At 37.8% G+C, this 16,299-nt stretch overlaps 1 protein-coding gene across 1 annotated transcript; it reads right to left on the bottom strand.

Moving 5' to 3' along the window:
• Positions 1 to 6,762: 6,762 nt before the first annotated feature.
• LOC117305735 lies at positions 6,763 to 14,629 on the bottom strand. Its single transcript, XM_033790613.1, has 4 exons — positions 14,621 to 14,629; positions 10,254 to 10,444; positions 8,799 to 8,883; positions 6,763 to 7,239 (listed from the first exon to the last, which is right to left on the bottom strand). The coding sequence occupies exons 1-4, from the start codon at positions 14,627 to 14,629 to the stop codon at positions 6,763 to 6,765; spliced, it is 762 nt and encodes a 253-aa protein (XP_033646504.1).
• Positions 14,630 to 16,299: the final 1,670 nt, after the last annotated feature.

The raw sequence follows: 16,299 nt of genomic DNA, 5'->3' as shown, positions 1-16,299 counted from the left end.
TAAGAGCTTTACAAGTACTCTGCACTTCTTTTCTTAGCTGAGTACAATTGTTATCAAACCATTAACAACATTTCTTGTGATAACTCTGAGAGTGCTCTTGATGTTTACTTTTAAACCGAGCTGTTTTGGGAAGCACCCTATTAGCAACATAATAAATAATATCATGAAAGCTATCTAAAACTTCATCAGCACTACTGTCAGTAAAGTAATCGCCATTAAAAGTTGTCAATTTCTCTTGAATATCTAGAGCATCATATTCATTACTACATAAAAAATATGCATTGATATACTCTCCAGACCACTTGTAATGTGGTGTATTTAAACTCTGAATATTTTGACTACTCAAACTGTTATCATATGTATCTGTACTCACCACATTGTCAACCGATGATTTGAGCGTAACCTCTAGCAAACAGTGATCAGAAAATGGATTCATTGGAGTGACATCCAATTTAATAATCTCGCTTAGAAGCATCACTTCTGAGGCTACTACATAATCAACCACACTACATTCAACCGTGCTGTCTTTACGAGGCTGATAACAAGTCATTTTCCCATCATAATCATTAGAAATTCTACCAATGATTTAAAATGCTAAGTCCAGCAGAAATATGTACCTAGATGTAGACCGGACCTAAATGTAGCCCCAAACATGTAACTAGATGTAGCCCGAACCTAGATGTAGCCCAAACATGTACCTAGATGTAGCCCGGACCTAAATGTAGCCCCAAACATGTAACTAGATGTATATAGCCCGGACCTAAATGTAGCCCTAGGTGCCGCACACTGGACGGAAAGCTGGCCAGATGTGGTGTTTGATGAGACACGTTGCAGTAATGTTGGGACATCTTGTTCCAGAAGGAAATGACCATTGGGAGGTACTTCTGTTGCTTTTGCAATGTATGAATCTCCTTTTCGCCCCTGTAATCAGCAATGAAGAAACAATCTACTTGAAGCATCTTATTAAATATCACCACAGTTCGTTCTTGAGGTTTTTAGCGATCGCCACTTAAAGCCCAAACATCACTTAATGGCACACTACCCACTGGCTATAAAGAAACTTGGACCTTTAAAAAACGTTTTGGGGCCATGCGATTTGTGGCGAGCTAGCTCATATCGTGTTATTGTTGTCACTCTGGATGATGCCCAGAATTTTTACAAAGGTTGTTTCCATTTTTATTTTTGCAGGTGATCAGTCACACAGACCAACATGAAGCTGCAAGCGCATCAAAAGCTATCGGAGCAGATTTTGTACGTGTACTTCTTTAAATATTGCACATTTTATACTTCAATGCTTAATATTTGTCGAATCAAATCATTAATACAAACCATTTTGAGAACATAAAGTCTTTAAAATGGATCAGATAAGACTTTTGTTGAGCTCCATTCTCAATTTCGTATAATTGTTGTAATTAGCACCTGTTCGAAGTTCTCAACTCAAGATGATACAGTTAAATTGAAATTTATAGACTTAGTAGTTTTAAATAAATGCTACACTTTAATGTTTAAGAGGCCCTGGTGGGGAAAAAAAAATTGGGCTTCAGAGTATACACTCTGCAAAATGATGTATTTTTTATTGTATTGTATTTATGTTAAGATTGTACAAAATTACAAACATTTCAGGTAGTCAGGGACATCTTAACGGCTGATGGTGGTTGTGATGAAATTATTCAAGAAATGGATAATGGCGAAATTAGCCGAAAATCACGAATTAAAGTAGTTAGGATACTAGTGTCCTACTTATGGAACACCATGGCAAAAGGTAATTTATTTTTATAATACAAATCACACAGCTTTGCCCCCCCCCTCTCTAATGGCCCCCATGTCTCACCCTTATAGTCTTTTGTACATTGTCTAAAGGCTATATATTATGTCAACACTACATGTACCTCTCTACTTGCAATGTGGCTACTAAACATTGTGCAATCTACTAGCTTAAAATGCTAAAAAACAAATCCATTCAGATGTGAAATAATCAATTTTAAATGTTTAAACAAAAATTAGTGTAAATTTATGTTCCTTTAGTACTACACAGGTTGTGATGGCTACTGTGTATGCATCAGAAAGATACATTTATGACAATACAATCCATGGTTAAAATCATGGCTACTAAAACTTCCTGGGGGCAAACTTAGCCATGTTGGCTACTTAACTTAGCTTTTAAAGAGCAAAAGGCCCTTTTGGTTTTAAAGTCACCTGGAAGTGGTATTTTTACAAAATTAAGCTTTTGTCACTAATATATGTGTTTTGGTGAGTGGAATGTGAATAAACAGTTAACTAAGGTTTAAAAAAATCAGTTCTTATTTTATTTACAAATTTAAGGGTAGACCCCGACCCGAGGGGACGCTGTTCGCGACGTCAATCGAGGCAGACTTTGCCTGTAATGCGTAGAGTAAACACAATTGCAAAGTACATGTACGGACCAAGTCGTGAGTTTCTACGTTTCAAAAAAAAAAGAAAATGTTTTTTCCGGCAATGCCGACCAGGTGTATTGCTGCTGAATGCAGAAAAACACTTTTCGAAATGTACCAACTCACGACTTGGACATACATGTACTTTGCACGTGTGTTTACTGTACGCATTGCAGGCAAAGTCTGCCTTGATTGACGTCACAAAAGGGGTAGGCGGAGTCAGCCCAAAACAACTTTATATATTTTTTAAACATATAAATCGTGACAAACAATTACTAAAAATATTGTTTTATTGTTCGTAAGCATATACTCTTATGTTTGAAAAAAATTCTATTTCCAGGTGACTTTAAAGTATAACAGCTTAACTTTTTATAATAAATAAAGAGGTAGGTGCTTGCAAGTCACATTGTCTCATGTTCAAACGTTGTTTATTTATTAATTTGTTGCTTGTTTTGTTAAACAGACCAGAAGCATCTGTAAAACTCGCGATGGCAAAGGCCATCGTTCAGGAGTTTCCACTCCTTCAAGATGAAGACAGTGATGGCCATGTAAGTTGATACTATGTCTTAGCAAACAAATTTTGAAGCATAATTACACCCTAGATTTAAAGTGTTTTATTTATCATTAGGCAAACTTTATTCAAATAGACAAATTCAAATTTCACCCTTTGACGCACTGTTCTTTGCGAATGAATACAACATTTCTTTCTTTAATTTTTTGTTGCCAACCACATTTTCAATTTGAAGAAATGATAAAGTGGATGATATAAACTTCATATTGTAGTTTGTGGGTCTCGAATATTAACCAGTTGTAAAGTATGTTATTATTAAGCATTGTTAAATATAACATTTTTTTAATAGGAGGCGTGGTACAGTTCGTGTCGAGGAAGGCACTGCGCCACCGGCTTCCTCGAAGAACGACTAAGAAATGTGCGGAAAAGAAGCAAAAAGGGAGGAGGACAATAGCGGGTTGATTTATTAAAAATCACTATAAAACAGAAATTTGTAATGTTGTGTTCAGCTATCAATTCATTGTTGTGGTCATGTTTTTCTCCAAATAATTTGGCTACAATTTGACCGTAAAAACTTGACCCCGATTCTTCGGTTTTGAATTTTTCCGCCCTGTACTGGTTCCCGGCTATTAATCCAACACTAAAATCCAAGCGGATCTGCGAACGCCATGAACGTGGTCAAAAAGTGATGACGTCATTCATACCCATAAAGCAACGAGAGTGAACTAAGATTACGCCATTTTATATTCCTCGTATTATCCGAAGCTCGTCTTAAACGCAGAGCGCTAAATATAGATACATACGTCGTCATTGTGCATGCACACAACAGATGCATGGCAGAGCTGCAATTGACTACTGTGTGCGTAGAGTAGTGTGTGCGATGTACTGCACAAACAAGAACACTATTGGGCTAATAAAACTTGTTTAACTAAGTTAGTTTAGTTTTAAATATGTTTTGGGAAGTTTCCCTTGCTAAACTTTGGTCGCCGGCAGTTTTTTGCTAATGCAATAAATAGAGTCTTCGTTTTCATTGGTCACTACCTATTTAATGCTGGATGGTTCATTGCTACTGCGAGATACCAGGGAAAACCTTGCTGCTGCAATGCATATTGCACACGCTGTGAAAATAAACGAACGCACCCACACCGATCCAGTAAGCCCCGCCCCATTTGTCATTGACCAATCACAGCCGCGAAATCCGTGATCACCATTGGAGCAGCCATTTTGGTGATCTTTTGCCCGAGCCGCGAGGTGACGGTGTACTGAACAGCGGTATATTGAACAGCGGTATTTCCGTACTGAAAAAAAAAAACAATACCGCCCTCAATATATTTCCAAGTGCAATCATAACAACCAAGATGTCAAACTGTGTAGTTGAAGGCTGCAACAACAGGGCAGGAGAGCTTGGGCTTTCTTTCTATAGATTTCCTGTCGATCCTGAAAGAAGAAAGAGGTGGATAGCCGCCGTCAACAGAGGTGACTTATGGAGTCCAAGTGACCATTCGCGACTCTGCAGTGCACATTTTATTTCCGGTAAGAATTTAGAATGGAGTAGCACGTAGGAATAGGATACATTAAGTTAACATTGTGATTACTTCTAGTTCTAGAAACTATAAATAAGGCACAGGGGAGCCTGTGAGCCTGATAGTTTCTAGAAGTACATTGTGATATTCATGATCACCAATATAATAATCATCACCATGTATTTAAAATCATGAATTTATAACAAAAGTTATATTAATTTTTATTTTTATTTTATTTTTTGGTTTACCCATACACCGATGTGTGTTAGCAAACCAAAAAATTAATATTCTTTATCACCGATGCAACATTAACATCTATTACAATTTATATTAGTTAGTACTTTACTTTTGATTGATGAGTCCTATCCGAACCACCTGAATGGGGTGGAATGTGCAAGATATTTGTCTCGGTGACTTGTCTTTATTCTGTGCCAAAATCTCCTCCTAGCTGCCTAGCCCTATGTGACTTAATATTAATACAATAATAAATACTGTACATGTACTACGTACTAGTACTAGTTTTGTAGTACTTGTCTACCCCATAGTAAACGAATTCAGACAGTAGTTGTTGTACGTAGGATAGCATGGTTCGCTAAGCTTTCCTTTCGTACCGTACTACCAGTACTGCTACCCTTACTAGATGCGAAGTAAAGCTTGACGAGCTAACTTGCTTCTCCTGACTTGCTTACTCAAGCTTTTTCGAGGGTGTTGGGCCTACCTTTGGCAATTGGCATTGATTTCCCTTTTTTGTTTTATTTCCTGCAATGTGTAGAGGGGAAAACCAATGACTTTCTGTCGCCAGACTTTGTGTCCAGTTTGTTTGAGCACATCACACCACCCAGCAGAGAGGAAAGACAAAGAGCCATTGACCGCTATAAAAGAACCAAGACCAGATTGTCGAGGAAACACGCCTTTCTCAGAGATGGATTGAGGTATATAATATGAGCCGTTTTAACACGAAATAACATCAAACATAACAAACTTTAAATCGCCACTTTTTTGAAAGCTTTATTCATCTGCATGTTGTTGCTTAAAACAAATCTGTTGGCATGCTCTGATTTGTGTACAGTGAACACCTAGCCATCATGCCTATCTTCTGTCACAAAGCAAACATTTGTCATTACTATACCTCATACATATTCACGACAGAGAGTCGAGTTCTCATTGGTCCATTCATCATCTCGTGCCAAACGCGAACATGAGTATTCACGCAAGTGGTAAATTTGATGACAATTAACAGTTCCCGGGAGCTTTTCTTCTTGTTATGTGCATATTACCAATTGCGCGACGTCATCCCCGGGTGCTATTGATTGTGTTTTGGCACCGTTTTGTATACATGCACGAACAGCGCTCCCTAAGCGACATCCAACACATGAACAAACTTATCATGTGCATTTTGTTTCACAGTAGTAATAATTTTCTCTTGCTCAAAACTTATGTTCCGGTAACTGGATGTGCATGAAGTATATTAAAACAATTATAACATGGGAACTAGTTTGTCAACTTCCAATACCGAGGGGAGCTAATATTGACTAGTCACCCGAAATAAACCATGATATATTTGTATATTACTGGCTAGATAGCTTGATTTCAACACAACTGAAAAAAAGTAGAACTCAAGGAATCATGAGTGTTTGCACCACCAGCCATCTTTTATTTGATCAATCTGAACTTGTGCACTAAACCAACTAAAGTTGACACTAGATAAAACATTTCTTACAAGAATTTGTCATTTCTGGCAGCACCATTTTAGTTCTGTTTTAGAGTCAGGTCAGATTTTTTTTTAATTCGTAATTTATTTTAACCCAACAGTGATAAAAAGGGAACACCAAAACTGGCCAAGTGTACGCCACCCCTACGATCAGTTTATAGTAAAACTGCAAGTTTGTCTACACAAACAGAAGAAACAAGTAAGTAGCACAGTTTACCTAGCTGGAATGTTGTAGCTGTATTAAAAAAAATTGTATTCTCCAGACAAACCCAAGTAAAAAGCCTATTCTAGTTGCAAGACATTCTGCATCTGTGTTAGATGCATTGTACTTAAATTTCTCAACTGTCTGCTCCAGGCAATAACACTATTCATGAGTTCATATTAAGTGTGATTTTGACTTAGAATTCTGAAATGCCCTTGGAAAAACATAGATTGAAATACGTCATAACATTTAAGTTCTAACAATGGCTTAACCCTATCTGGACCTGTGTGTGTGTTTGGGGGGGGGGGGGGGAGGTTATTTATTCAGGAATATTTTAGGCAAGTAAGGAGGGCATAAATGTGTGTCCTACCCTCACCGTTTTATCAACATTCCAAACAGTCTGGTCAAGATAGGTTTAAGAAAGGCATGGCATGTACTGCATAAAACTTTGCCAAAGTTAAAAGCATTTCAGACATGAAATTCTTGTCTGGCAAAATTCGTTGAATGTGAACGTCCTTCTTGGTAAAAACAACAAAATCACAAAATGGAGCTCCAGTAACCATTAGTTGCCCTTGGACTTGATAATAGTAAACATGCTTTGGATTCAGAATTATTTCTCCTTCTTGTTTGAGGCAGAAGTTTTTAACCTTCAAAATTTCCTCTTTCGCTGTCATGTCCCTGGCTGCATATGGGCACTTAACCTCAAGAACACCACAGAGTAGTTCATCACAAATCTTTTCATCAGGACTGGCTCCCAGAAATGAAAATTGTGGGTTAACTACAAGGCCACAGTCATGAATGTGAACATTCATTATGTCACAGTAAGCTTTTTTCCTTTGTATTTCATGAGATCTGCCATATGATGTAGCTTCTGTAGAAAGCTCTTGGTTCAAACAGAGACTTTAAAAATAATACTGTTTATGTCCTTTTTGTGTGTACAAACTTTTCCAACACTTGATGAGGTTAAACGTTTCTGTTGCTTGTTAAACCACAGTTTGCATTTGTTCTGCTGACATGTGTTATGCTCTAATTTATGAGCATCTTGTATGCTGATATGGAAGGCACCATTACATGCAAAATATTGTTTTTCCAGTTCAACATGCGACTGCTTGGGGAAGAGTGTGTCACCACGAGGTGTTGCTGTTGTTGCCACTGGGACGTCCTTGTAGCTCTTTAACTGTATGGTACATTTGAAGCAAAAACAGTTTAATATTAAAATAACACCTGATTTTTCATGTTTTTACAGTGTTTCATCACTTGACATGTTAGCTACCGAGTCAAGAAAGAGAGAACTTGAAGATGAAAGCAGCACACTGTCAAAACAGCTTCATTGCCTGAAGCAAGAAAATACAGAGCTTAAGAAGATACTTGAAAACTCTGAGAAAGAACAACATGCTTTAACCTTTGATCCAGATGTTGTTAACACACACAGTACAGGAAACTTCAACAATTTGTTTGTTTATTATACTGGCTTATCTTATGTTATGTTCATGACATTATTAAATTTTCTTATTCCTGATCCTCATAATAGCCCTTTTCATTATTCTGAAACTAGACGTGAGATTCAGAACTTCACTCTGAAACAACAGCTTTTCCTAGTTCTTTGTAGACTAAGAATTGGATTTCATTTGAAGGACATTGTTTTTAGGATTCATGTGAAGCCACAGACAATTGGTACTATATTTAGTAGCTGGATTAAATTCATGTATGCAAAACTTGGATTCTTGTCTTTTTACGATTTGTTGGGCAGTTACAAGAAGTTGGGTTTAATTGAAGAAGGAGATGCGATAATGGCCGACAAAGGTTTTCACATTGAAGAACATCTGATTAAAATAGGACTTCAGTTGAATGTGCCTCCGTATCAACTTGCTCCGTATGCATCAGCAACCTCACAAATGAGGCCAGAAGATGTGAAAAAACACGACAAATTGTTGCTCACAGAATACATGTAGAGGGGGCCATTAACAGAATCAAGAGATTCCAAATTGTTGGCAGAAGAGTTCCAATAAGCCTGTGTCATCAAATTAATGAAATATGGTTTGTGTGTGGTGTGCTTACCAACTTCCAAGATACATTGGTTAGATTGTAGGTAATGCTTTAATCTGTTTCCTTCATTTACACAGAGAAGCTTGGTATTTGTTGACTCTTTTGACAAGGTGAATAATGGGGTTAATTTTAGCTGAAAAGTGGGTTCCAAATTCAAAGAAATTCAGCAAGCACTCTAAGGGTAAAGGTTTTTTGTACTTCTTTGTTAGTCTTAAAGGTACACCAAATTGTAAAGCTGAAAATTTTGATTTGAAACCTTAAATTTTGAGGATTTGGTAAGCACAAAGTTATAATATATTTGTGTAACTCTACTAACAAGAAATGGAAGAGCTGAGCCAATTTGGATATGGCCTATCATGTAATGGCCTATCATAATTATGGCCTATCATGTAACGCGATGTGCATCCAGGAGAAACGCGAGAGGGGTTGATGCACAGCTCCTAAGCAGGTCAATTTCTTCTTTGGTTGGAGGTGTGAATCTGTGGTGTTGAACAAAATATAGAGTTAAAAAAAAATGTATTAAGAACGTTAATTGTTTTTTATGAACAATACATCAAACAAAATTCCTGTGTTGAGTATTTGAAGGGAACTCTTTGTCGGGACCTGCCTTGCGCCAAATTTGCTGCTTGGGTAGCAAATAGTGACTAAAAAATTTCCGCTAAGCAAAAATTTACAGGATACCAGTCACAGATGATGCATGTGGAATGGTATTTTGGCTGTTAACTTTTCTGGTATAAAGTAGAATTTTGTGGTATTTTAGCTACTTTTTGTACTTTAGCATCTCTATGAAAAGTTTCAACAAAATACCACTGTTTAATTTTGTTGTATTTGTGTTTGTATTTGAAATCAAATTATTTATTGAACAACATAAATTATGAATATACTTTTCTTATAAAAATAGCAGGATACATCTGGTACTACTGTTTTGTTCTGTATATTATGTTTGTACTTTGTTTGTGTTTTTATGCTGTATAAATAATAGTAATAATAATAATAATAATAATAATAATAATAAAGGAAGCTATCATACACTTGTATTTATCAGAAGTACGGATTATAACTTTTCCTGACCAAGTTGAAAATGTAAATAAAAATAACTACCTCCGGGATGAACTCAGAATAATTGTGTATAATTATGTTTAACAATTGTTTTTGTCCATTTTAAAGATCTAATGAATTTTTATAAGATTTGTAAAAATTGTATTTACCCTTTGGGTTTCTTGGCAAGATTCGGCTTCCTTTTCCTGGGCTTGTCCTTAGTTTGGGACTGATGATTTTTCCTCTAGGTTTGTGCCAAACTTGTCACAGATGGAAAGGCTGGCACTTCCTTCAGTCCAAGTTGTTGGAAATGGGACACAGTGTAAACGACACCAATTGTGTGGCAACATGTCCCAGAAAGCCTAGTTGTAGTAAAAAAAAATATGACTCGCATTAAAATTTGTAATGAAAAGAGTGCAGTTTGTGCGAACTTATTTTTTATACATTGTGATTTTCAAAACAAATTTAAAATGCCCCAAAAAGTTCAAGTTGATTATGTTTCACTATCATCTCCTGCAAACTAACGCACACTCCATCTTCTAAAATTAAACACCCTCTACTGTTTAGTAAAGTGATGTATACTTAGCATAACAATTCCAACCCATTCTCTGCTTCGTGAATCAGGTTGACAGTCCCCCGCCAATAGTTTATAATATTATAGATTTGTAATGTAATGTTATTATTTTTTCCCGCACGGTACGGTGCTATCACAAACCGGATTAACCATGTCAACAGAGCTCTTTATAACTTTAACAATTAGCTGGTTAGAAAAGCCAAGTTCAGTATTTTCTTGTGTCAATATCAAACTTACCCTGCAACACAACTGCAAGTGCTTTCTGTAATGCGATTCTTTCTACCGTCGTCTTGTTGGGTTGGTGGGGAGATGATTAAATTAATTTTATGAGGGGGCTGTGACTTGCGCATCGATCGGTAGCATTTCGCTTTAATTTCCACGACGTCGGAATCGTTGTTTTTATAGATTACTGTTTCGTGAACATATCCCTGACGGAAAAATAAATACCCCCTCTCTTTCGATCGTTTAGTCAATGGTGTATCACCAAACAAAGAAATACCAACTTCTACGGAAGCCGGATAGTGCCAGGAGATAAGAAGTGAAATATTTTTTTCATGAGTGCGAGAATATTTTTTTGTACCATTTATCTGGCGGCCGCCACATATTATCTGGCGGCCGCTACATAATTATCTGGCGGCCGCCACATAATATTCTGGACTACACGTTCTTTACTTTGCGGATTTCGAGTGCGTGTTTTGATGCTCTCGTGTTACCACGACGACTTGCTCCACCCTGATCCTGCTGCTTCGCTTCATGAGGTAAAAATCACCTTTAATCTACTTTTAGTCCTTATTTTGTATACGTTTAGCATGACCAAGTGTCAAAATACAATGTTCAGGAGTGAGCATGTGGAGCAAGCCGTTGTGATGTACTCGGGGGAAGGGGCATACAAAACACACCCGCACGCACTCAAAATCCGCAAAATAAAGAATGAGTGGTACAGATAATTAAGTGGCGGCCGCCGGATAATTAAATGGCGGCCGCCGGATATTAAGTGGCGGCCGCCAGATAATTATGTAGCGGCCGCCAGATAATATGTGGCGTCCGCCAGATAACTAAGTGGCGGCCGCCGGATAATATGTGGCGGCCGCCAGATAGTTATGTAGCGGCCGCCAGATAATGTGGCGGCCGCCAGATAAATGGTACAAAAAAATATTCTCGCGCTCATGAAAAAAATATTTCACTTATCTCCTGGCACTATCTGGCTTCCGTAAACTTCAAACTTTATAGATGAAATATTCGTTCGCACTGAACGTGAAAAGAAAGTTTGTACCGCCGCCATGTTTTGCAAACTTCGTCGCTAGCGCTATTAGGTCATGGAGGTAGCTAGAGGTCATGGAGGTAGCTGTCAAACCAATCGGTGTACACACGTGCTCGCACGTGTGTACACGTTGCTAGGCTGTTGCTAAGTAGGCGGGGCTTACTGGATCGGTGTGCACGCGCTGTGACGGAGTCCATGGCGTTTTGTACACTCAAGGGGGAAAATGGAACCCAAGGCGAGTTCAAGGGTGCCATTTACCCTCGAGGGTGTACAACACCCATGGACCCTAGTCACAGCGTGCAACAATTGTTCTGCTATACCTTTGTATATCCTGGTGTCATGTGTTTTCAGTAGATGACAGGAAAAATGTTCACAATCAAAAACTGACTTGGTTTTTTTTTCAAATCATCTATCAAATTTTTTCCAAAAACACTTACACTTCATGGTGTGTTGAAATTTTTAAAGTTTTGGTTTTATGTTGCGAGAGACAGTCCGCCATTAACAGTGCTTATGCATGCGCGACATTGGAGCAACGTCATATGTTTTCACACCTTTCATTGGTTGGTATTTTATTGAATATTTAGAAGCTAGTATGGCGTGCAAAATAAATTAAAAATATTATTCAATCATTATGGCTACTATATTAGAATCAAGAAATATCATAAAGGCATGGTAGTAAAACACCCCACCCCCTTAAAACACACACATTTCATAACAATCCGTTTTCCCCCGTTTTAGACCGGTAATGTTTCGTTTCAGGAGATAAGAAATCAATCTATGATATATTCCCTTTAATATAGACGTAATATTTTTTACGCTTATCGGAATTTATTACAGAATGCAGTTAAAGGCAGTGGACACTATTGGTAATTGTCAAAGACTAGCCTTCACAGTTGGTGTATCTCGACATAGCCATATAATAACAAACCTGTGAAAATTTGAGCTCAATCGGTCATCGAACTTGTGAGATAATAATGAAGGGGAAAAAAAGACCGTCAAACGAAGTTGTGTACGTTTAGATGGTTGATTTCGAGACCTCAAGTTCTAAACTCGTGGAAAATTACTTCTTTCTCGAAAACTATGGCACTTCAGAGGGAGCCGTTTCTCACAATGTTTTATACCATCAACCTCTCCCCATTACTCGTCACCAAGAAAGGTTTTATGCTAATAATTATTTTGAGTAATTACCAATAGTGTCCACTGCCTTTAATCAAAAAAATAGTTTTTTTGTCATTTTCACTTAAAATATTTAAGTTTTTTCCTAATAATTGGCACATCATAGAATCCAAAATAGTAACCACCTCACGTGATCCATCTGGTGACTAAAACAGAATGAAACTTATCTTGCAGGTAGTAATTTTGTTTTGAACTTTCGAGGTTGGATGATGTTTCTTTGACTCATTTATAAAATGATTGATTTTTTGGTACTTACCACTCGTGCATGTGCATTATTATGCCAATATACAATGTTTGAGCATAACCAACGACAGGAAACTTAATTCTCAGCATGATTTATGCCTGATGAAAATACAGTACGTGAGTAAACTGCATAGCTTCTGTCTCATGGGTGCAGCTTTCACAATCTCGCGGTAAACGGGAATCAAAGTTGTGGACCGAAAACATATGAGGGTCGATATCGTATGACGCTGCGATAATTGTTATTCCTCTTCTGGAAGTTCGTTGTCATCTTCAAACATTATTATGACGGACTATTCATTGTTTAATAAGCAGACGAACAAGAACATTTCCCTCGAACCCGCGGTGATTTCGTACATAGGCTACAACGCCGGATACGATCATGTTCGTCGAGCCATGTAACATGCGTTTTTGTTGCGCGTCACATGATTGGTTCTCGACCAATCAAACTTCACAGTTTGTTAGCGAGGTTATGCTGCTCGTGCATTGACGACGTCGGCCGAGTAATTCTCGGCTTCCTCTGCCGGTTCCGCTGGTCTCAAAAGAATCGGGTGGCATTCCAGAAAAGAGAGGGTGAGTACTTGTTAATAATGAACAAATCTATAACTACTATTAGGATTCCATTATTAATTCAGGCCCAATACATGTAATATAAAAAATAGTAAACAATCTCTACTCTTTTGATGCAAGGAACAATCATCGGAAAAGTTTCCGTATGGCGCCACCACTTTTTCAATCGATATGAAATAATATAGTATCTTATTTACCTCAATGAGATATCCCTTTTTGTAAAAATGAGTGAAAAAGTGGTGGCGCCATACGGAAAGTTATCCGTAAATCATTTATTGATTTCCAGTCATCTCGCCCCCTGCAAAGTTGCCCCCTACAAAGTCACCCCCAGCAAGCCCGCCTCTCCGGGTATAAACTCGCCCCCTCACAATGTTGCCCCCTACAGAGTCGCCCCCCCCCCCCCGACACAGTCGCCACCCCCCCCCCCCACCCTGACAAAGTCGTCCCCTAAAAAAGTCCGCCCCCCCCCCCCCAACACAGTCGCCCCCTACAAATTTTGTCATATTGATGGATGTCGGACACTTCGTACCTTTGCCACTTCGTACCCTGGACACTTCGTACCTTCGGGACACTTCGTACCGTACCCAAATTGGTACCATCAGATAAGTCACTTCGTACCGTCAGCCAAGTCACTTCGTACCTTCAGTAAAATTATAAAAGTATATAACTGAATACCTCATGAATTGTTATTAATGTCTAAAATGTGAAAGTCCTTGTCAGTGTGAAGTTTAAAATATCATAATTTAATATTGTAACATTCGTGCGGATCAGCCATTCGTTCCAGTCAGCCATAGAGGGCGCCGCTCCGCTGGAAGTTTTTGAGGCCCGGTGTACATTACGTCATCCGATGTTTCCGGATATAAAGGAAAAGATGGAATACCAGTTTTTAAGTTAAAAGTATTTATTTTTAAAACGTGTTTTACTATGATTTACTAGGATTTTTTCTATGATTTATTTATTTGATATGGACTGTAGAGTGAAGTTCATTAAAAATAATGATTACTGTTAAAAATATTTGTGGAATATCCTTGGGGTTGTGAAGTGTTTGGGTGTTTCTTGTAAGTGTTTTTAAGTTGTTCGTAAGTTACATGCTTTCAGTCGGTATTATGATTTATTTATTTGAAAATAATATTGATTTATTAATTTGATATTACAAATAATGTTTGTTTCCTTGAAGGTACGAAGTGTATCACGGGAAGGTACGAAGTGTCTCAAGGGAAGGTATGAAGTGTCCAGGGTACGAAGTGGCAAAGGTACGAAGTGTCCTGACACCATATTGTTTCAATGATTTTCTAAAGGGAATTTTTAATTGTTTTAACTTGATTCAAAAAAGGGAATCGTTATATAAAGACCTTACCTTATACATTTTTGCTGAGAATTTTCGCACACGTTCGTCTGTCCTAGAATTAAAAAAAGCACTTGATCCGTGCTTTGTGTACAAAACATATGGACACACCTCTAGGAATCAGACGTCTGGTTCCCAGACGCGTGTCCATATGTTTTTGTACACAAAGCACGGAACAAGTGTTTTTTATTCAAGGACAAACGTGCACATGTGTCAACCACCACGCAGTTCCTTGGTGGAGAAAAACAACAACATAGCTTATCTGCAATATCAGTTTAAATTGATAATGTATGAATTTTGCCAATAAGTTATAAAACGCAAGACAAAATTACCCCTCCCCTTACATTTCTACTGACGTAAGTGCATGTGTTGTTTCAATGAATCACATACATCATAGATGTATTATAACGTGAATGGAGGTAAACAATAAACCTTGTCCATCATGTTCGTTCATGTTTTAATTTAGTCAAGGATAGCCTTCAACTATTTTTGGCAGCAGAAATAAACTCATCAAACGAAACATCATTCAGTATAATTCATGAAACGTTTTGTGGCCTTACCAGTCTGTCTTTAGCGCCGTCGAAAAAGTGGTGGCGCCATACGGAAAGTTATCCTCGACTCAAGGATAACTTTCCGTATGGCACCACCACTTTTCACTTTTTCACTCATTTTTACAAAAAAGGATATATTAACCAGGTAAATTAGATACTATATTATTTTATTTCGAATGAAAAAGTGGTGGCGCCATACAGAAACTTTTCCCTACCTCTATGACTACATGTACTCGTAACACGGCTTCGGCTTCTCTCTCGTCCGGTGAGCTCCCCTCAAGTGCCTCCCTGATATGCCTTTTCCTCATTTATACTGTGGTTTTCCCAATACTCGCTGCCATCGGACATTTTCGCTGTTTTTTATTTTGTGTCAAAAAAATGCAGCCTATAGTGTCAGATTAAATTCCGCATTCAATGTACATGTACAGTATATAAAAATGCATGCATACGATCGACCCGACACACTGTGTACAGAGCTTCGGTACGTGGTGTGACGTCACACACTGTGTATGAATGGTTCGTGGGTCACTGGCTTTGCCGAAACTGATTCTTCTGGGTCGGAGTACGCCACGCGAATTTTGTGGGTTTTTTTGCACGAAGGAAAAGGTTCGATTGAATACTACTAAAATATCAGTCCTGTTTTTACATTTCATATTTTACATTTTTTCAACAAAAATAGTAATAATATAGGCTATATCAATAATCTGTTAAAACCGATCTTTAACAAATAAAAAAAACATACAGGAAAAGTTAACATTTGTCTATGTGCTTTATTGTTGATTGCTGTTTGAGCTATTAAACGAATAGATGTTAAAAAGATATTAAACATTTTAATGTAATAACGTTTAACTTCTTAACGTCTAATGTTTCAACTTAACATGTCAGTGTTTAATGTCTAAACATGTAATATTTAATATCTAAACACCAAGTGTCCTACTGCTAAACATTAAACATGTTATAGCACCTGAACATGTTTACAAAGTGTTTAGAGTGCAAGGCAGGGCTCTCCATAAGGGTCATTTCAGTATACCTACCAAGGTCATTGTTATGCACTTGTGGTAAGAACGCTGTTTACCAGCTTGGTGAGGGTAAGGGGAAACCCGAAACTTTGGGCTGTGTTGGTCATTGGGGGCTTTTCTC

The sequence above is a fragment of the Asterias rubens genome, unplaced genomic scaffold (assembly GCF_902459465.1).
Source record: "Asterias rubens unplaced genomic scaffold, eAstRub1.3, whole genome shotgun sequence".
NCBI classification, from domain to species: Eukaryota; Metazoa; Echinodermata; class Asteroidea; order Forcipulatida; family Asteriidae; genus Asterias; species Asterias rubens.
This window is presented reverse-complemented; position numbering and strand designations above follow the sequence as displayed.

Bases quoted from the DNA above. Each gene is read 5' to 3' on its own strand.
- LOC117305735 (XM_033790613.1), bottom strand. The intron at 8,884-10,253 runs GTAAGTTTGATA...TCAACACCACAG, and splicing joins ACTTGCAGTTGTGTTGCAGG to ATTCACACCTCCAACCAAAG. The intron at 7,240-8,798 runs GTTACATGATAG...TTGAACCAAGAG, and splicing joins TTCTCCTGGATGCACATCGC to CTTTCTACAGAAGCTACATC.